The following is a 22,518-nucleotide window of genomic DNA, read 5'->3' on the forward strand; positions in this document are numbered from 1 at the left end:
TTCAGTAGATGATAAAACCAAGGTTTGCTTAAGCACGGGAATTTTTTTATATTGACTGACACTGTAGAACTTAATAATAAAGAAGTTTGATTAAAATGGAAAACCTTTCCAAAGCATTTTTTTGGATAAATATTAGTATTTGTATGGGCTCTGCTCCAAGGATTGCAACAAATGTGCCAAGACTAGTAAACGTTTCCCAGTATTTTGAATCTATAAATTGGTAGTATGTGATGGCACTCATCAAAATACTTCCATGAATAAGATTGGAAAGTGGAAAAAACTGATCAAGAACATTTACCAAAGTAGAAGGCAATCTATTAACAAATATAAAGCCCAAATTCCTTTGGGAAAAGTAAGAGTTTAAAAAATGCATTAGTTTCTTAAAAGAATGAAGAACTGAAATTGGCAGATGTGAGGCTCTCATGTAAATTCAACCATTGTCAAATATTCTTCCTTCTTGTGTTTTGGGGTGACACTTTATTTAAATGAATAAAGCTAATTAAACGGGAACACATATTTCTTCATCTTTTATTCTGCAGAACTAAATTTACCCACTACACTAAAGGATTACTACCATAAATCAGTGGAAAAACTGATTAAGAACATTTACCAAAGTAGAAGGCAACTTGTTGACAAATATAAAACTAAAGTCCTTTGGGAAAAGTAAGAGTTAAAAAATGCTTCAGCCTCTTAACAGAATGAAGAACTGAAATTAGCAGATGTGAGGCTCTCATGTAAATTCAACCATTGTCAAATATTCTTCCTTCTTGTGTTTTGGGATGACACTTATTTGAATGAAAAAAGCTGATGGAATGAGAACACATCTTTCTACATCTTTTATTCTGCAGACCAAAATTTATTCACTAGAGTAAAGGAATACGATCATAAATCAAAAACAATTAAATCACAGTTAAAAATTCAGCTAAATACACAGATAAATTCTAATTCAGAACACATAACATGACTTAATTCAAACTATTTGAGTTTTCCTTCAATACTCTGTTTTAAGTTTAGCAATAACTTCCTACAGAAATGAGTTTGCAGAACATAACATGCAGTTGACTGTCAAGCAGTTTTGAATTAATTTTAAGTTACTGCTATATTTAAATAATGGATTGAAAAGTAATACAACTATATAACTGAAGTGTGAAAACACAAGGTTTAGCACTGATCTCAAAGACAAAAAGTTACTTCCGGATGCTGGAACAAAATGACCCATTCGTGATAAGCTAGGTAATGGACCAACATAGGCAGTTACGTGTCAATTGATTTCAAGTCATAAGAATTCCACATTTTCATGTCTCAGAGCCAGCTAATTTAATTTGTTGCTGTATTTTGATCATTTAAAGCAGTGTGTAAACAATGCAAAAGAACCCCAACTGATCCTTTTGATCTCAAACAGCAAAGGATTACTCCATGGAAAGGTGATTAACAATCCAAAACATTCTGTTTAGCTGGGGTCAACTATTTTATCTCCAAGCATTTCTGATTGTTACTTGCACTGAAAAGATAACAGAACAGAAAGGATGAGAATTAAAAATGTTGGAATGGGTATAAAAAACAATTTGAATATTTTAACAAGCCTTTCTGAACCCAGAATAACAAAGAAAGAAATAAACTAAACAGCTGTAGTGTAATCTATACAAGCTGATTTCTCACAACAAATTTTGTTTCCAGTGTATACGAACACAATTCATATACATTAGTTCAAAACCTCACTGGAATTTCAATGTTATGCATGCCTAAATACACGAAAGTGTTATCTAAGCTTTCACACGTACAAATTGATATCTATTTGTCACTTGTATCAATCACTTTTAACGTTAGTAATGGCATTTTAAAATCTTTGCAGGTTTGAGAAAAACTCAAAATATATCCTTGTGTGGGACTCAACCTAATGTAACTATTTTTGAAAAAGGTAATTTAATATGTATTTTTCTCTCCCAATTAATTTTGGTCATACAAAGTCTTCTAATCTTATCACTTGAGTTGCAGTAGGTAAAAAGTAACGACTGCTAGAACAACTCCACAGATAGGGATCATCAGGTATTTCCTGTATTTCTGCCAAGCCGTCTCTTTGGTCTCTTCTGCATCCCGCCTCTTGTTCTTCTTACGGCGACCTTTCTGCCTTTTCTCAAAGGCTTCTAGTTCCACCTGGATAAGATGCCAGACAAAACAGGTTTTACTTCTGAAGTGAAAAATAATTTAAGCTACTGAATAGGAGAGAGAAAACAAGCATTTCAGGTGTACTATTTTTCATGAGCGTGTCTATGGGGCAATTACAAGCATGACATAGTGAAGTCACTCATCCAATGATTTTACTGAGTGTGCATAAATTATGTTCTAATAGACTTTGCTGTTACGAGTGAAAATGGTACAGTAGAGGGTATTACCTTTGCTTCTCTTTTAAATTAAATTTAAATTTCTTTTAAAACTAAAAACTGATTTGCTTTTCATGACAGACATACAGAATTACAGAAATAGATTTTAGGAATGCCAGAATCATTCAGCATTGACTCTAGCTTTTAAATTTTTGAAGTGGAACAGGCTTTCAATTTTTTTTTCCTTCAGAAATTGTAAATGTTACAATGACATTACTGGAAGTGATTTTAAAGACACCTGAAATTCAGAGATGAACATGATGACTAGACAGCATAGTATTTTTCAACTTGAAATTGGAACTAAAAACAAGAATATGATAGTACAACTAAATAGTGTTCATCAGCAAAATATAAAGGTCATTATAATTTTCACAACACTAAGAGGTAGTGATAAACTACTTTTCCTTGTATTTTTTAAAATTGTGTGGTGGGGGTAATGCTTGCATTATTTGGCTTGCACAAATTATTGTTACTCTATTTTATTTAGAAGTGAAAATTTAAATATTATTGCTTTGTCCAGTCTTTAAAGAATGTTCTTCAACATACAAAATAGGCTGAAAGGTCACTGGATTTTCAAAGCAAATCAGAAAGAAAGCACCAGCATTTGATAGCAACTCTCACATTTACAGTATGAACCAAAGTGGTGAATAGCCCAGGTACTTCTGAAATGTAGACAAGGGAAACTATGTACTTTCAAGATACTTTCAATATATTTGTGATGCTCCTGGTTAAAAATAATACTGCACAGGAAACCAGGAAAACATATTCTTCAAGAACTGATGTGAGATCTTCCCATTTCATTGAGCAGACAGCCAAATATCCACTTCTAACAACGTCATCGAGGGATTAGAAATGGAAAAGGTGAGCAGTTTCAAATTCTTGGGGTTCAACATCTCCAAGGATCTATCCTTGACCTAACATATTGATACAATTACAAAGTTTGCAACACAGCGGCTATATATCATTAGGAGTTTGAGGAGAACTGGTGTGTCACCAAAAATCCTCACTAATTTCTCCGGATGTACTGTGGACAGCATTCTAACTGGTTGCGTCACTGTCTGGTACGGAGGGACCAGAACTGGGTAAAGCACGACTTTCCAAAGCATCCAGGACACCTTCAAAAGGAAATACATCAAAAAGGTGGCATCCATCATTAAGGAAACCCATCACCCAGGACATACTCTCTTCTCAGTAGAATCAGAATCAGTTTTAATATTACTGGCATATGTCATGAAATTTGTTAACTTAGCAGCAGCAGCAATACAATGCAATACATTATAAATATAGAAACAAATGAATTACAGTAAGTATATATATCTATATTAAATAGTTAAATTAAAAACAGTAGTGGAAAAACAGAAATAATAAAAAAAGTGAAGTAGTGTTGATGGGCTCAATGTCGATTTAGAAATCAGATGGCAGAGGGGAAGAAGTTGTTCCTGAATTGCTGAGTGTGTGCCTTCAAGCTTCTATACCTCCTACATGACAGTGACAATGAGAAGAGGGCATGTCCTGGGTGATGTCCATTGCTACCCATCAAGTTGGCAGTACAGGAACCTGAAGACACACTCAACATTTTGGGAACAGCTTCTTCCCCTCCACCATCAGATTTCTGAATGGACAATGAACCCATGAACACTTCCTCAATATTTCCCACCCTCTCTTTTTACACTATTTAATTCATTTTTTTTTATATATACAGTGTATTCCAGTTAATGGGACACATCAGGTTCAGTACATTTTGGCTCAATTAAGTGGTTGTCTCAATTAGCTGGTTTTATGTAAAAAGTTAAGGTATTAAAATAAAAGACAAACTACTGTTTAACTGAGTAGCTGAGTAGCAAATTAAGTATTTAAATGAAATACTGAAAAATTATAACACTAGCAATATTACTACAGTACTATAAAACTGTATTTGTTTCTAAAATATATCAACAATGGAATTCATCCAGTGTACACGCAGTGTCCTTTTGATTGACTTTACATCAATGCAGACACCAAGTGCAGGTAACTGATCCACTCTGCAACCTGGTGGTTTCTTTCAACCCGATAGTGTTGTATATTTGTAGTGAAAGGAACCATTCAGTGTGGCACAATAAAAAAGGCCTATTTCATCGTCATTGTAGGTTATCATCGCACAATATTTTTAGAAGCAAGTCTCAGGGAGTTTTATGGATTTCCATGTTTTCGCAATTATAGCAACAGCAATATCTTTCTCACCATGTACTTCCTTAAATTTAATATGGTGTTAACATTTCCATCAAGACAAACGACCATTTGTTGCTTTATAATCTTCCTGACCTGCTCTGACTTGTTTTTTTTAAACATTGGTCCACTGGCACGCACACTTCATCCAGTTACAATGGAAAACCATAGATCGAGGACCTCTTCATGCTTTTGTTTTTGGGATGTTCCCTGTAGTCCATGGCATAATGCTTATTCTCACAGTTTACCTTGCAGATGTATCAGTGTGCAATTCTAGATTTCAGCACTCCAGTTATCTCTGCCAGCTGACTGAGTGATGCTAGGCAAATGAGTTTTAATTTAGTCCAGTTGGGTATTTTTACAGTTACTGTCAAATCTTTTGGTAGCATCTTGGCAAAGGGTCAGCAATTTTTTTTGATGTCAAATAAAAAAAATTATCAAAAATCACTGCTCTTTGAATCAATGTCCGTTGGCCCAAACAGATAACATAACACAAGTACACACAACTAATGCTATTTAGAAACTTTGTTTTAAGCACAGTGTAGTGTCCAAGGGCTATATAATGTGCACGTGACCAACACCCGTTAGAAATTCTTTGGCCACAGTTAAGTGGCATAGTGTCCCAAAGAAATGAAAGGAATCCTGGCTATTTTCCCGATTTTTGCCAAGAGCTGTCTCAAATAAGCGACTTCCCGATTGACCAATGCCCCAATTAACCAGAACCCACTGTAATTTATACAATTAACCAGAATTTTATATCTGTATTCCCAGATCCCTCTGTTCTACTGCACTCTTCAGTGCCCTACCATTTACCTTGTATGTTCTACCTTGGTTTGTCCTTCCAAAGTGCAATACCTCACACTTGTCTATATTAAACTCCATCTGTCATTTTTCAGCCCATTTTTCCAGCTAGTCCAAATCCCTCTGCAAGCTTTGAAAACCTTCCTCACTGTCCACTACACCTCCAATCTTTATATGATCAGCAAATTTGCTGATCCAACTTACCTACTACTGATGTCAAACTTACTGGCCTATAATTTCCTGCATTACTTTTAGAGCCTTTTTTAAACAACGGAACAACATGATCTATCCTCCAATCCTCCAGTACCTCACCCGTAGATACCAACATTTTAAATATAAGTTAACGTTTCGGGCCAAGACCCTTCTTCAGTCCTGACGAAGGGTCTCGGCCCAAAGCATTGACTGCTCGTTTCCACGGATGCTGCCCGACCTGCTGAGTTCCTCCAGCGTATTCGTACGTGTTGCTTTGACCACAGCACCTGCAGTGTGCTTTGTGTTGACATTTTAAATATATCTGTCAGGTCCTGGGGATTTATCTACTCTGATTTGCCTCAAGATAGCAAGCACCTCCTTCTCTTCAATCTGTATAGGTTCCATGACCTCACTACTTGTTTGCCTTATTTCCATTGACTCCATGCCAGTTTCCTTCGTAAATACAGATGCAAAAAACCCATTTAAGATCTCCCCCATTTCTTTTGGTTCCATACATAGCTGACCACTCTGATCTTCAAGAGGACCAATTTTATTCCTTACTATCCTTTTGCTCTTAATATACCTGTAGAAGCTCTTTGGATTATCCTTCACCTTGACTGCCAAAGCTACCTCATGTCTTCTTTTAGCCCTCCTGATTTCTTTCTTAAGTATTTTTTTGCACTTTTTATACTCAAGTACCTTATTTGCTCCGTTTGCTATATATATGTCACACATGTCTCTCTTCTTCTTTATCAGAGTTCCAATATCCCTAGAGAACCAAGCTTCCTTATTCTTATTCACTTTGCCTTTAATCCTGACAGGAACATACAAACTCTGCACTCTCAAAATTTCTCCTTTGAAGGCCCACACTTACCAACGAATTCCTTGCCAGAGAACAACCTGGTCCAATCCACGCTTTTTAGATCCTTTCTAATTTCTTCAAATTTGGCCTTTTTCCAGTTTAGAACCTCAACCCCAGGACCAGATCTATCTTTATCCATGATTAAGTTGAAACTAATGGTGTTATGATCACTGGAACCAAAGTGTTCCCCTACACACATTTCTGTCACCTGTCCTAACTCGTTTCCTAATAGGAGATCTACTATTGCATCCTCTCTAGTCGGTACCTCTATATATTGATTTAGAAAACTTTCCTGAACACTGATTTATTCAATTAACCGGAATCCACTGGACCTACTGTAATTTATACAATTAACTGGAATCCACTGTACTTACTGTAATTTATACAATATCATGGAGATGGAGGCAGAGTTAAGATGGCGTTAAATGGCGACTCCTTTTGCTTGCAGCATCGGAAACAGCTCTATTTCCATCTTTAATATCTTTATTTTTCCTTTCAGGGTTCCTTTGAAGACCCTGACCTGGAGTGATACACAGACTTCGGTTCTTTGCGGGAATGGGATCCATTCTCAGGGCTTCAGGACTGGTCATTGTTTGGCACGCTAAGGGTTCAGCCTGAGAGTCCAGCTCATATTTCAAAGCCCAAGATCATGGGACACTGGAGAAGGGCAGATTGAGAGTTGGTGTCACAGCAGGAGACCCATGTGTTGCCGGGGCAGTCAGAAAATCTACTGGTGTGGGCCCAAAGACCTGAGATCTTTGCAATCTTCAGGCACAGAGCTCCAAAAGAGCGACATAACGGACTTCTAACATCATAAGTCAGCGAGTTGCTGTTATGTCTCCCCACTTGCTGGGAAAATAGAGACACCTCATTAGGGAGAGAGAACCTGTGGTTTGTTGAATGCTGAATGAAACGCAAAGTCTTTGGAGTAACAGCAAGCCTGTGTCTTTGCTATTGCCTTGCTCACGCTTGAGTGTTCGGTGGCAGTTCCAATGCTTGTTTTTTTGCTGGTGGGGGGGGGGGGGGGAGGGTTGTTGCTCGCAGCCGCTTACACACGGGAGGGGGGAGCTGGAGGGGACTTTGGGGTTCTCATGCTTAACTGTTGTTCATTCTTTGGGGCACTTCTGTTTTTTGAGCACATTTGCAAAAAAAAAGCATTTCAGGATGTATATTGTATACATTTCTCTGACTTTAAATTGGAACTTTTTATTACTTTATTTTACAATGTACTTGCTGCTGCAAAACACCAAATTTCATGACAAACGCTGGTGATATTAAACCTGATTCTGTCTATCATTTCAAACCAGAAATTACATTTTAGTCCTAAATGGGGCTTCTAAGACAAAAGAGTACTTGTCAGATTTCCATAGAACCATAGAACCCTACGGCACAGTACAGGCCCTTCAGCCCTCGATGTTGTGCCAACCCATATAATCCTTAAAATAAAGTACTAAACCCACACTACCCCATAACCCTCCATTTTTCTTTCATTCATGTGCCTGTCCAAGAGGCTCTTTAATATCCCTAATGTTTTAGCCTCCACCACCATTCCTGGCAAGTCACTCCAGGCACTCACAACCCTCTGTGTAAAAAAACTTACTCCTGATGTCTCCCCTAAGTTTCCCTCCCTTAATTTTCCCTGCTCAATTAAAAAACAAACTAAATATTCAACAGATATTCATGAATAAAACTAATTCCAATCTAAATCATTGCTCATGTAATTGCAGATTATTTATTCAATGTGGCAGAAATGAACAAAAAAGTTTCTAATGTTAATTTTGCACTCATATGCCAGTGATTTCTGACCACTTGGTACCATCCTTGTGGCTATATTTTGATGTTGGCAAGGGAGTATGACATTGTGATACACCAACACTAGTAAAGGGGGATATGCTTGAAAAGCTACACTACATGGGTGGTGACACAGGAACCTTGCCTCCAGGGAATTAAAAAATGTTGCAATTTATATTTTTGCATTAGTTAAGGATTTTTTTAAACTTTTAAGCCTATTTAATTGCTTGCTTTCATGTTAAGCTTTTTTAAATAATTTAAAATTTTGAATGCTTTTTAAAGGTTGTTAATTATCAGAACCTTCAAACCACAAAAATACACTGCTTTGCTCATAATAATTAAATAATTTCAGGCAGTCCATGTACCAGCTGATTACAACAGTATGAACACAATCGAAGCCATTCCTGCAACTCATGAGGAGGAAGCACACGCTGCAGGAAGTCATTTCAAAGCATTAGAAACCTTTACTGTAACAAAGTAAGCCAGGAATAAGAACTTACAATATAGCTCTCATATCCAGTACAGGAATTACTAGAAAAGAGGGAAACCAGGAAGGAGCCTGTTTTTTCATGACCCTGGAGAATGCCAGAGTTTGACAACAGGAGTAATGCCCCATGGATCTGGGTACAGTGCTGAAAGTTTAATAATATCTGGTCAAGATTAATGAAGACAGCAACAAACAAATACATCAGTATGGTTGGATATTGCTTCAAGCATTCCACTACCATTACTCAATGACGAACCAAACACTTACCTAGCAAGCATCTATATATTTGTAGGTGCAATATGGAGACTGATGCACATTTTGTAGCTTGCATACAGTACCCACTAGTCAACCATGACAACACCCCAAACTTTCAATAATATGCTCATCACAATGACACTGGCTATCACACGGACTATGGCCGACAATATAGCTAAGATCATTGACGGAATGCTCATATCCATTCCACTTTCTCACAGCCCTCTCCCCAAATCATCCCATATTTTTTTTCCTGTTACATGATGTAGATGATTTAAATAAGCTTCATACTTCACTTGCTGAGTTCAAAACAGTGTGTCTTTCTCTTTTCAGATACCAAAAAAAAATTCTGTCTACACTGACAGCAGAACTGGATGGAATTTAACTGGAGGGCGTTCTACCCCTCCATCTGATGTTTATAAACACAAGCTCAGATCATGGAAAGCTCCGCCTGTAGTGATCACAGGGTACAAGAAGCCTGCAGACAAGCAAACACCTTTCAGAACATCTTTCTTGTTAATCAGCTCCCTGCACACAAGTTCTGAAATCACTTCTGTTAAGATACAGATCATACTAAATTAGGAAATTCTATAGATTCTTGATTGCAGATGCATCGACATTTCAGGCCTTTCTCAAAGCCAGTACTGAGTAAGTGGAAATCCAGCTTTAAACTTGAACATTGTGGCCAATACTCTATCCTTGGTCTTGTAATAACATCTAGCTCCAGCTCTATTTCAATATTTAGGGACAAAAACATACTGACAGCATTTGATGGCTTAGGTTGCAGATTCCACAGTGGCATAAGCTGACTATGTGACAGGGTGATGCAAATTCAGAACGCTGCCAACGTGGCCCTGGGTTTTACTAGCCATAGGCACTTTCAGGTAATCACAGTTCTCTATGATGCTAGAAATCTGTCCTTCACTCTCCGTAGCCATTACAGAGTTCTCTATGAGAAGTGCACAGAATTGTAGGGAAGGCTAAGGAACACAGAATATAGGCAATTAAGGGCTTGCACAATAGCTATATGGTTTCAGTATTAATCGAATGCATGACACTGTTACTTTGCATGGTACATGCTATGGAAAAAAAATCAAGCTCTTGTTTTCATTCTCACTAAGAGTGTTCAACATTGCAGAGCTGCAAGACCACGATGGTTTACAAATTCTATAGTGAGGTGCTCAAAAAATGACTTCTCAAAATAATTACAATCACTCAGATGACACAAAGCTGCTGAGTAACGTTTTTTCTACCCGTTTCCAAGACTGTAGCTTTAAACACTTGAAAACAGCTTTCAGGATAAAATGTATGCCCTGATTGCTGACCCCATCTACTACCCTAAGTGTTTAATACTGTCCATTACCAAATGTAGTGTTGTACGCGCCATTTACTAAATGGAAGGCAACAACTTTCTAAGCTTCCTTGGCAGTACAAACAAAAACTCAATCTTTCACATCCAGAAGAATGGATGAGAGCAGCAATTATTTGGTTACTAAAACACCTGCAATATGGTATCCAAGACAGGCATTTATATATAGTCACAGTTTGAACCGTGCAGAAGAAACAAAATCTGGTAGTACTGTGACTGCCAGTAATAGATTGCAGCAGGAGATAAACAAAATGGTGACATGAGAAGATGCAAATGTGAGAAGATGTTGGTATGTAGTGCCCTTTTTCCTTTAAAAATAGCAATGGGCATTTCTGTCAAAAAGTTTGACTTTTGTCATATCTGTCCACAGAACATTGTCCCAGAAGCATTGTGGAACATCCAGGTGGTCTTTTGTAATCTCAAGACGTGCAGCAACTTTTTTTTTGAAGAGCAATGGTTTCCTCTACAAACATCATTCTTGTTCAGTGCTTTTCTTATAGTGGACACATGAACAGAGACTTCAGCAAGTTCTAGATATTTCTGCAGGTCTCTTGTTGGGTTCTTTTTCACCTCCTTCAGAATTGCACTGTGCTCTTGGTGCGATCTTTGCAGGACACCCACTCCTAGGGAGAGTAACAACAGTACGAATTACCTCCATTTGGAGATAATTTCTCTTACTGTGAACTGATGGACACTCAGGTCTTTAGAAATGCTTTTGTAGCCTTTTCCAGCATCATGCAGCTCTACAACTATTCTTCTACAGTTCTCTGAAAGTTGTTTTGATCGATGCATGGTGCACATAAACAGATCTTCTTTTGAGAAGAGCAGGCTCTGCCAGTAACCCAACTTTGTGTCTCTTTTATAAAGGGCAGGGCACCTCTGTAATCCCCAGCTCCAATCTCATCTCATTAGTTGGAACCTCTGACTCCAAATAGCTTTTATAGAAGGCATTACCCACAGGTTCACATACTTTTTTGAACCTAGACTGTGATAGTTTAGATGGTGTATTCAGTATTGATGAGAAGCAGTACAATTGTTTGTGTGTTATTAGTTTAGGCAGATTGTGCTTGTCAATTATTGTGACTTAGATGAAGATCAGACCACATTTCATGAGTAATTAATAAAGAATACCAGTTAATTGCAAAGGGTTCACAAACTTTTTATTGTAACTGTATGTCAGAATGCTGTTTCTAGATTTCATTTCAGCATTCAAAACAACTGTCCCAGAGACAGGTGAACAAACTCCTACTCCTCGGTCTAATTACATCACTATGCAACTGGCTATCGGGCTTTCTCACGAACAGACCTCAGATAATCAAGATGCTCAACCACTCTTCCCTCCCCATCATTGCCAACATGGGTGCCTCCCAGCTCCGGGCTGTGTGCTAAGCTCATTGCTGTGCTCCCTGTTCACACCTGACTGCACAGCAAAACATCTGAGTAATCACATCGTCAAGCTCATCGATAACACAACAGTGGTGGGGCTCATCACCAACAACGATGGAACAGCCTACAGAGAGAAGGTGGAAGAGCTTGAGGCCTGGTGCCAAGCAAATAACTTCTTCCTTAATGTCAACAAGCCAAAAGAGACTTTAGGAGAACTCGCACCACCAACACCCCTTTTACATGGGCGACACAGCAGTGGAAACTGCAAGCAGTATGCACATCATACCTAACTTCTCATGGTCCCTGAACATTTCCTACTCACTTAGGAAAGCTCGCCAACACCTTTACTTTCTGAGGAGACTGAAGAGAGCTGGACACTGCATGTCCAAAACGTCATTCGACAGATGCGCAGCAGAGAACATTCGGACAGACTGTATCACCGGCTGGTACAAATAGTGCACTCCAGCAGACTGGAAGGCTCTACAACAGATATTTAGGCCAGCACATCCCTAGCACCAGCCTACTAGCAATCAAGAACTTATGTACAGAAAGGTCCTGGAAAAGAGCCAGTAATATGAAGGATCTAACACACCTGCTCTTGGACTATTTGTCCCACTCCCTTCAAAGAGCATCCACGCCAGGACCACCAGAATCAAAAACAGTTACTCTCCCAAGCAGTAAAGCTGATTAACACTTCCACTCACTAACTTCACCATTTCTTTAATATTTCCCATCAGTCACCACACATACAGCCTAGTGTCAATTTATAAGACATGCAATCAATGTATAGTGCCAATAAAATTATTCACCCCTCCCCCTCCCTGGAAGTTTACATGTTTTATTGTTTTACAGTGGACTTAATTTGGCTTTTTTGACACTGATCAACAGAAAAGACTCTTTCATGTTAAAGTAAAAACAATTTTCTACAAATTGGTCCAAGTTTATTACAATTATTAAACACAAAATAATTGACTGCATAAGTACTCACCCTTCAAGTCAGTATTTAGTAGATGCACCTTTGGCAGCAATTACAGCCTCGAGTCTGTGTGGATAGGTCTCCACCAGCTTTGCAAATCTGGACACTGCAATTTCACCCCTTTCTTCTTTACAAAACTGCTCAAGCTCTGTCAGGTTGCATGAGGCTTGTAAGTAAGTAGCTCTTTTCAAGTCCAGACACAATTCTCAAGTGGATTGAGGTCTGGACTCTGACTTGGCCACTCCAGGACATTAACTCCGTTGTTTTTAAGCCATTCCTGTGTAGCTTTGGCTTTATGCTCGGGGTCATTATCTTTGCTGGAAAACAAATCTTCTCACAAGTCACAGTTCTCTTGCAGACTACATCAGGTTTTCCTCCAGGATTTCCCTGTATTTTGCTGCATTCATTTTACGCTCTACTTTCACAAGCCTTCCAGGGCCTGTTGCAGTGAAGCATCCCCACAGCATGATGCAGCCACCACCACGCTTCACAGTAGGGGGATGGTGTGTTTTTGACAATGTGTGGTGTTTGACCAAAAAGCTCAGTTTTGGCTTCATACCATAGAACTTGCTTCCAGCTGACTTCAGAGTCTCTCACATGCCTTCTTGCAAACTCTAGCCAAGATTTCACAAGTTTTTCCACCACCCATTGTAAAACAATAAAACATGAAGATTTCTGGTGGGGGGAGGGCAGTGCGATTACTTTTTGTAGGCTCCGTTTTTTTCAGCTATCTTATGTATCTATTTATTTATTGTTTTTATTATAATCTTCTTTATCTTTGTGTTTTGTTCTTTTGTACTGCATCTGATCTGAAGCAACTATTATTTTGTTCTCCTTACACCTGAATACAGGAAATGACAGTAAACTGTCTTGAATTTCACTTTATCTTGTTAGCTAAATTTATATATTAATCTCACTTAAGACTTCAACCACACCCATCAAATGTGGTGATCAAACAGAGCGGATTTTTGAACATCAGCATCTTAACAACACAACCATCTATAAAATATAGAAATACACAAATACCAAGAAATGAAAAAGATGATCACAGCACATTCCTACTATTGTAAAGGCTGTAAGTTTTTCATTGCACCTGTGTATATTTGTACTTGTGTCTATGTCAAAACACTTGACCTTAAATTAACAATAGTGAAAATATACATCAAGTACAAAACCTCTGCTTCCTAACAGTCATGTACACAATAACAACAGGCGTAGATTAATCAGTTGCTTGTGCTTGCTCTGTATACAATGTTTTGGCTAATTTATCCTTTTGGCTCTTTCATACAATAACCCCATATCCCTTGATTACCTTAAAATCCAAAAGTCCATTTTGAACTGATGTTTTAAACTCCACAACCTCAAGTGGAGAATACCAATGATTCTGTATCCTCGAGGTGAAGAAATTCCAGCTCATCTTAATCGTGAAAAGAACCAACCACAGGCCACAACCACCCTGCATTTTCTCTAGCTAAAGCCCATAAAAATTTTGTATGTTCAGAAGTATTTCTTCTAACTTTTCTAAGTTCTCAGCATTGGGTCAGTTCACATAATTTATCATCAAGAAGAAATCTGCCATGCTTAGAATCAATCTGGTAAACCTTTGTTGTACTTGCTCTATCAGAAGTTATACTTCCTGAGGTAAAGAAATCAGACATTTACACATTTTATACTATTCTAGCATGCCATCTTTATGCTTTGGCAAAACTATATGACAAGATTGCTTAGTAATTAGATAAAAGGAACGTAGGTCTAATAACTGCTAGGGTTAATTCAATAGAAGTGATTTGTCTCTACCACAAATGCTAACAATGTTCTGAACACTACTCTTCAACCAATTTAATGGTAGTAAGACTTCAACTTTCAAATAGCGTTTTCAACTAGATTCGCATGAAGCATGGAAGTTAATTCACCATATAGCCATAAAAAGGAACATTACCAGGAATATTCAAAGAGGGGGTAAAATTAAGATAAGACACAAGAGACCACAGTTGCTGATATTTAGAACATCAAATAATCTACTGGAGGAACTAGTAGGTTATGCTACATCCTTGCAGGGAAAAGATAGATAGGTAATAAATACTTTATTGATCTCAAAGGAAATTACAGTGTCACAGCAGCATTACAAGTTCACAGATATATAAATATTTGAAGAGAATTAAGAATAAAAATTAAGTTACCTCAAACAGTTTAACAGGAGGGGTTCATCACTTCCCCGGCTATAGGTTGTCTCATTATAGAGCCTAATGGCCGAGAGTTAGAATGAGCAGTGCTGTTGTTTTAGTCCATTACTAAACATGCTCCTCTGTTCAGCCAAGGTGGCAGGCAGAGGATGAGAAACACTGTCCAAAATTGACAGGATTTTCTGTAGGGTCCTTGGGTCTACCTCAGCCTCCAGTGTGATGTCCACCACACCCTCCATCAGGACTATGAACAGGGAGGGGAGACAGTATAAAGATAGGGCAGTGGTGAAAGAGCAGGCACAGATGATTTGTGGAGTGGGGGGTGAAGAAGGCCCCCCACTCTGCAGGTAGAGGCAGGTGCTGTTGAAGGATGACAGGCAGATGGAGCCATGTAGAGGAGGGCAGGGGTGAATTTATAGGTGGGTGACAAGGGAATGAGGGTGATGGAGCCAGGATTTGTTTGGGGTGGGATATGTGTCTTGAGGGTGAAAATGGAGACAGTTGCTGGAGGGTGATAAGCAGGAACACAAAGGCTCCAGTGGAGGATTCTGATAAGGAAGGTGATAATGGGAACCATAGGGGCAAAAATGAAAGGTGATAGAACCAGGAAGAGGGGGTAGGCAGAGAGGGGCAGTGGGTGAAATGTGTGGTAGTAGGTGAATGGAATGGAGGAATGCAGAAGTTGGGGGACAGAAGAGGAGGCTAGGGTTACCCAAAATTTAAAACAAAACTTCACACTACAGAAAACCATCTGAGCAGAGAGAACTTCTTAAATAAAAAAATGTTATTCCATTATTTAAAAGATTCATTTTGAACTAATAAACATTAAGAACATTAATCTGTATCTTATTTTTATATCACGAATATTCTCAGCTAATTTATACCACTTACCTGCTGTCTTAATTTTTCTTTTTCAAGAGCTGCTTTCTCTTCAGCTTCTTTCATCTGGAGTTACCAGTTTAAAAATAAAGTTTCTATATTATTAAGTCAATAATCAATTAACCTCTAAAAATGCAAAATGAGCAAATAACTTATTCAGCTATGTTTTCATTTTTAATCGCAAAACTTGCAGATCAAATCTTACACTTTAGATTAGCTATACTGTTTGTGTAATGGATAATTATCAGTATTTCTTCAGCAGTAATCTGAAAAATCACCGTGCTTCATTTCAACAAATCACAAGTCATTTCAAAAGTTTAAATAATTTTTCAATTTTCCGCACATAAATGGGTTTTAAGCCTTTTTCCCCATACGTGACTATCATAAGGCATATAATCATCATCTAGTTTGTAAAAGTGGAAGGAGGAAATCTAAATTGTTCCTTGCTAAAATATGCATTTATGGGGCTCTCACAGTAATATGAAATTGGAGTACATCCATGCTAAATATAAGCTACCTGACAAATTTTAATGAACTTATCCCTCACAATGCATACAAGGTTTTGCATGTAACCCAATATAGTTCTTGGGAGTCTTTAATTTAAAATCCTGTCTTTGTGATGAAACAGTAGTTCCATAATGGCAAAATGATTAAAATTCTTCTCCTGACTTTAGATTGATACTGCAATAATTCAATTTGAGGTAATTAGCTCATGATATATAACTTCTGGCAAAAGCTATTATTCCACTGCTTTTCTAGTCAGCTAAGTTGGCAGTTGCAGAGAAGCTTTAAATCAGTACAAATTAATGTTTCAAGCCATTGCCGACAATTCAATAGGTAAACACCATCACTGGGAATTTAGATATCGGTAAGAAATCATCTCAATTTCTCCAGGATCTGATTTGCTCCTACTATTCTGATCTCCTGGAGATTGCCAGTTTTAATGCTAGTATCACATGCAGTCACACTTTCAGTTACCTAATATTTGGAATTCCCTTCCTAAACTACTCCAACTCTTTCATGCTTACCACTCCTAATTTCTAAATTTTTTTGACCAAAGTTATGGCCATTCGGCATAAATACTTCACTTGACAGTGTCATACTTCTGATGATGATCTGCCAAGTACTTGGGAAACTTAAATTTTGTTTTGAAAGCTACTGATATTGAATGTTTTTGTATACTGTCAACACCCCTTGTCCAACTATTTTCATTTTAGCTGTTATCATATTCTCTCAGATACCGTTCAGATCCAGGGAATGTGTCAAAAATCATGCATTTATGAGGCCAATCATTTCTAATTAATATATTTTATGTTTGGGGTAAAAGAGACAGACATGACAGGACTTTTTAAAAAAACGAGAATATAGATTTTTCACAAGGCTATGTGTCCATATAAGATTTATTTAATTTTACCCAACAACTATTGATCAATTTTCTAATCAATCAAAACTTTTTGATATTCTGACAAATATCATGCTTTGAAACATTAAACTCTGAATACAAGATACCACTATATTCTTTCTTATTTCTCTGCTTTCGCCACAACCTCTGCTTTTTACAAATATTTATCTTATTTACAAGTTCCATGGAATCTGCTTTTACTATGGAATCTGGCGGAGAAAGGAACCGTGATTAAATATCTTCTGAGCAATGTGGCATGACACATGCATTATGGTAGCTTAACTTGTTGAAATCCACATACATAACTGCAATGGCTCAAGTACGGAGTTCATTTATTTGCAAAGTCTATTTCTTGTACCACACTTTTAAGGAAAGCTTGGAGAATATAGTATGACAATACAGGAGACATTACCTCAGATGCCTTTTGTTTCATTTCCTGACAGACTTCATCACATTCCACCTGGACCTGCTCCTTAGTCACCACAGAACACAGCATTTCCTTGCAGAACACAGAAAGCGTAAACAGTATTGGTTCTTGAACGAATGTTGCATTAATTTAAAAGAAAACTATATACATTGTGTATGAATAATCTAGATATTGTGGATTTAAATAAGCTTTTTGCTTAAAATGTCATAAATATGCACACTTACTAATTGTCAATAAACTTTTTTTTACTTGCTGCACAAAAACCGATGGGTGATACAGTTCATGCAATGATGCACTAGTGGAAGTTATATGCGAAGTGCATGATTATTTCTCCACCATCTCAACCATGCAGAATACATCTGAACCTTGCAGAACTCAAATTCAATTTCTTTTCTGAATCATTTCACTGATATGCATGAACTGAAACAATAAAGATAGTCTTCGTCACCTAAATTTGAATAATTCTTCCCCATATGCATAAAGAAATGCATTTGAAGATTAAGGGAAAATAAACTTTTAATTGTTTTTGGTAATTGGTTTTAAAAAATGTAAAAGCATTTGGAATAGTTATTGGATGAATATTATATTGCATGTAATGTTCTTGTTTAAATTCCCAAAATTAAACTGTGAGATTTATAATTATTTTTGAAGCCAATTGCATGGCACTCTGACTAAAAACTCTTCAACTCAAACCATTTCAACTGAATCAAAATCTGATGCACATTACCAATCTATTTATAGATACAGGTTACATTCTGGCTTGTTTTTTTTTAAATTTCCTTATGACCAAACAGAGTATCATGTCAATGCTAGTTCTCAGAGCAATTCCATCCCTAATTTTCCCTATAACTTATTTTCTCTCAATGCCCCCCTCCTAGTTCTTACCAACAACTACAGGTAATTTATTAATTAATCTATCCAACTGCAAGTCTTTAGTTTTACCAGGTAAAACTGCACATAATTTGACCAGGAACAGCAGACGAACATTTTAAGTCTAGTCTTGGATAAATGGAGCCCCACCCTGTTTAATTTGGATGGGACCACCTTCCTAGATTGTGCAAGTGGCATAACGTTTTCAATTCATTTATACCACTTAAAATGTCATTTAATATTTTTAAATATAATTTATTTTAGTAATTTAGACCCATTTGAATGTTCATTAAAACTACTCAAAGTCAAAAGGCCACCTGGACAGCAGCCAAGATCCATCAGGGTCTTTCGATCTGAACATTATCCTTTCATCCTCTGTTCAATTCCTCGCTATATGCATTTATGACACCTCTGGTACCCTCTGTCACCTTGATAATTCTCGAAAAAACTGCACATGCTGGAAACTGGCAAAAGGCAAAATGCTGCAAATACTCAGCAATATCTACAAAAAAATCCTTTATCAAAAGCGGTGAGAAAATACTAGTTTTACAATGCATAGAGTGCAGAGTAGATGGGGCAGGATAGATAGACAAATGGTAAATCTGTGGTAGGACGAAGATACATTCTCAATTCTGCTGCTGAAGGGTCTTGAAGAAGCCTATTCCCCTCCATAGATGCAACCTGACTTGCAGAGTTCCTTCAACATTCTGTGTGTTTATCACAGTAGCAGTCCTCATGTGCATATGACCCAAGGCAAATATTCTCCATCTTATCCATCCTTCCCTCATTCTCTAAAACCAATTTGTTTACTCTTATTTCAGCTCTGTTGAAAGGTCTTCAAACTGTTTTCCTTTCCACAGATGTGATTTGCACTGCTGGGTGTTTCCAAACTTTTGTTTTATTGCAGTTTCCTAGTTCTAACTGGTTCAATTTCACCATGAGCTTTAATCACTCCACAACTCCATCCCACATCAGAATGATTTTGACTGCTCTTCTCTCCCATTTTGAACAGAAGTCCAACCACCTTCATCCCTCTATCTCTGTCACATCTACCCTCAAGGCAAGACTCTTCACACAAGTTCCTTTAAGAGGTCTTACATTTTTCTTCACGGTGGTTTTCTCTCTACCATTGTTAACACAACTGTGAACTGAAGCTCCTTTGCTTCAGTCAGTTTTATTACCCCCTTCAGCCTCTAACTCCTATTTTTTTTCCCTGATTAACTTTCCATCACAGACATTCTGCTAGGCATGTTCCACAGCCTTGCTGTTAGCAACACACAGTACAATGAAAGAACATAATCTGATCCTGTTACTTTAAATCATCTGGTCTCACTTTTTCAAAATATTCCTTTTGTACCATCCATCTCTTCCCACTACCTCTGCTACTGAAAAACAACTTGTTTTCTCCCTTTCCCACTAATGGCAACCAGTTTTAGAACTGAAAAGTTAACCATATCACTTTCCAGAATGTTCCTAGCATTTATTTCAGAGCATCTCAGGTATTTTTCTTTTTTCTGATTTAAAGAAGGATTTTAAAGTTGAAGTGTTATCTCCATTTTCCTCTCACCCACGCAGCTTGATATGGTGAGAGTTTGAAAGAATTTGCATTGATAAAGATCTGAAGGCCTGTTGCTTGCTGAATCACAGGCTTTAGGATAATTGGGTCGTCAGTGACAAATGCAGCAGTGGATATTGCACAGCCGCCAATGGTAAATCAGAACTTAATTGGCCAAGTGAAACTGCTGGCCTTGAACATATGAAATAACAAGGCAAATTACCCAAGAAGCAAAGTTCTTATTCTGGAATTTTCCCAATGCATTATAATTAAGGTTTTACCTTTTTTATCCGCCTACAGGGGCATTTCATCTTCACTTTCTGGCTGCAGCTCTCTAGACAGTTACCAGGGTGGCAGATTGCTTTGCATCGATGTCCACAAGGTAACTGGAAAAAATGAAGAAGATACACAGAATTTTGTTCAATAAATATAAAGAATAAAATGAAGTAAGTGAAGGGCAGACCTAAACTTGCTCAAAATTGTTCAGTTGGAAGATTACACCAAATAATTACAATAGGGTTGATTCTTTCATTAAAAAAAATCTCCACTTGACAGCTGCAGAGCTCTTACTTGAAATAATGTCAGAGAGCATGGTTTTTAAACAAAGTGATTGCTATGATGTTGGGCTGGATTCATTCTGCATTCAGCTATCTGGATGGATTCTTTCTTGATGTACAGTTGAAAATGAACTAACTTAAAGACAAGAAAAACTGATAGCTAAAAAATTAAATTAGGCAAACACATGATGATAAAACTTATTACTTAGTACTCTTTAGAAAGTGATATATTTTGGTCATCTTTTGCACAAATTCAATTATTTAACATAAAATTCTACAAAAAAAAATTCCACAATGCTCATTCTTTGACATATCCAATAAGCACGTAGTATCTGGTAATACAACAGCTGAATATTCAATTTCTTAAAAGGCTTAAATTCTACATTCTCTTCTAAAGGACTTTGCTTGAACATACCTGCTTAGGACACTGATTTTTGCAGGAATTGAGGTTAATTTTAGTTTCAGCGTCAGCTGTAGTCATTTTTCTAAAAGAAAAAGAGCATATGAAGTTGAAAGAGAAAATGTAGCATGATAATAACTTTAACAAGATTAGTTTACAAGGCCACAATTTTGTAGGTTATTTACATTCATCTTTCCAAAATATTACTTAGAAATTTTCCCAAAAGCAGCTCCTTAAACAAATATACATTATTCACTTACTGATGTTCAATATAACTAAAGATAGCCAAACATCATACTCCTGAACTTGTTCCTATTTCATTCTAGTTACCTCTTAGAAATGCACTCTTAATTTCTTTAAACACCTCTAATGAGTAATGATGAAAATTTTAAGTTCAAACTTACTCAGTTATTAAATAATGGAATACAAAGAATATAGTTTGAACCACAAAAAACAAAGCATTTATTTTGTTTAAAGGGGCGAAATATGAGGCTTGTACCATTGGATAAGCCATTCGGTAGCTCCCTAAGCTCTGCTCCTTCTTTCCCTGACAATTGCTGAACTGGCTAGCTCAATGAAACTTTGTAAATGAACCAATCAGAGAGATCAGAAGCCTGAGAAGATGTCGTTCATTCAGGTTTACTGACTGAGTACAAAAGGCAGTGACTTACGGCAGTTTTGGAGCTTTGAGCAGTGCCCAATCAGTGTATGGGATTGATTGAAAAGTGAAGAGGAGCAAATGGGGTGGCCATAATTGGAGTGGGCAGAGTTACAATGGAGATTTTGAAACTTTAGCTCTTCAAGGCTTTGGTGAGGAAAGGCTTCAACCAGAGAAAGCAAAAGAAACTGAAGACAGTTTTCTTTTCTTCCCCCATAGTTTATCATTTTTTTTCTTCTTGATAGTTGCTCTGTTAGGAACAGTAGAGATGCCAGGCAACATCCTTTTGTGAGATGTGGGAAGGCAAGGAGACCTCCAGTGTAACAATTATACCTGTGAGAAGTGTATCCAGCTACAGCTTCTAACACTCTGCATTAAGGAGTTGGAGCTAAAACTGGATGAACTCCAGATCATTCGAGAGGCTGAGAGTGTGATAGATAGGTCATATAGGGAGGTACAAGGTGCAAGACAGAGGGTACAGGGTAACAATCAGGAAGGGGAAAGTGGTTAAACAGCCAGTGCAGAGTACCCCTTTGTCCATCCCCCTCAACAATAGGTAGACCACTTTGGATATCGTTGAGGGAGGGGAGTGGGGAAATGACCTAGCAGAGGAAAGTCACAGCGGTCTGGTCTCTGGCACCCAGTCTGACTCCACAAATCTTAAGGGGGGGGGGGTGAAAAAGAGGCAAGCTGTAGTGATATAGGATTGTTAATTAAGGAACCACAAAGGAGATTTGGTGGATGAGAATGAGATTCATGGATGTTATGTTGCCTTCTGGGTGCCAGGGTCCAGGATATCTTGAATCAAGCATTCTTAAGTGGGAGAGTGAACAGCTAGAAGTTGGCCCATGTAGTAAACAATGACATATGTAAGAAAAGTGA

General features: G+C 37.6%; 1 protein-coding gene across 1 annotated transcript in view; it reads right to left on the minus strand.

The window, feature by feature from the left end:
- Positions 1-823: 823 nt before the first annotated feature.
- The window catches only part of nfxl1 (nuclear transcription factor, X-box binding-like 1), a 98,839-nt gene continuing 77,144 nt past the window's right edge, over positions 824-22,518 (minus strand). The window contains exons 18-22 of the mRNA XM_059989147.1: positions 20,994-21,063; positions 20,303-20,407; positions 17,582-17,668; positions 15,780-15,833; positions 824-2,154 (exon numbers count right to left, since the gene is read on the minus strand). Coding sequence (XP_059845130.1) covers positions 1,981-2,154; positions 15,780-15,833; positions 17,582-17,668; positions 20,303-20,407; positions 20,994-21,063 — 490 coding nt within the window. The 3' untranslated portion in view covers positions 824-1,980. The remainder of the gene's footprint in view (positions 2,155-15,779; positions 15,834-17,581; positions 17,669-20,302; positions 20,408-20,993; positions 21,064-22,518) is intronic.

This window comes from Hypanus sabinus, chromosome 14 (assembly GCF_030144855.1).
Source record: "Hypanus sabinus isolate sHypSab1 chromosome 14, sHypSab1.hap1, whole genome shotgun sequence".
Taxonomy (NCBI): Eukaryota; Metazoa; Chordata; class Chondrichthyes; order Myliobatiformes; family Dasyatidae; genus Hypanus; species Hypanus sabinus.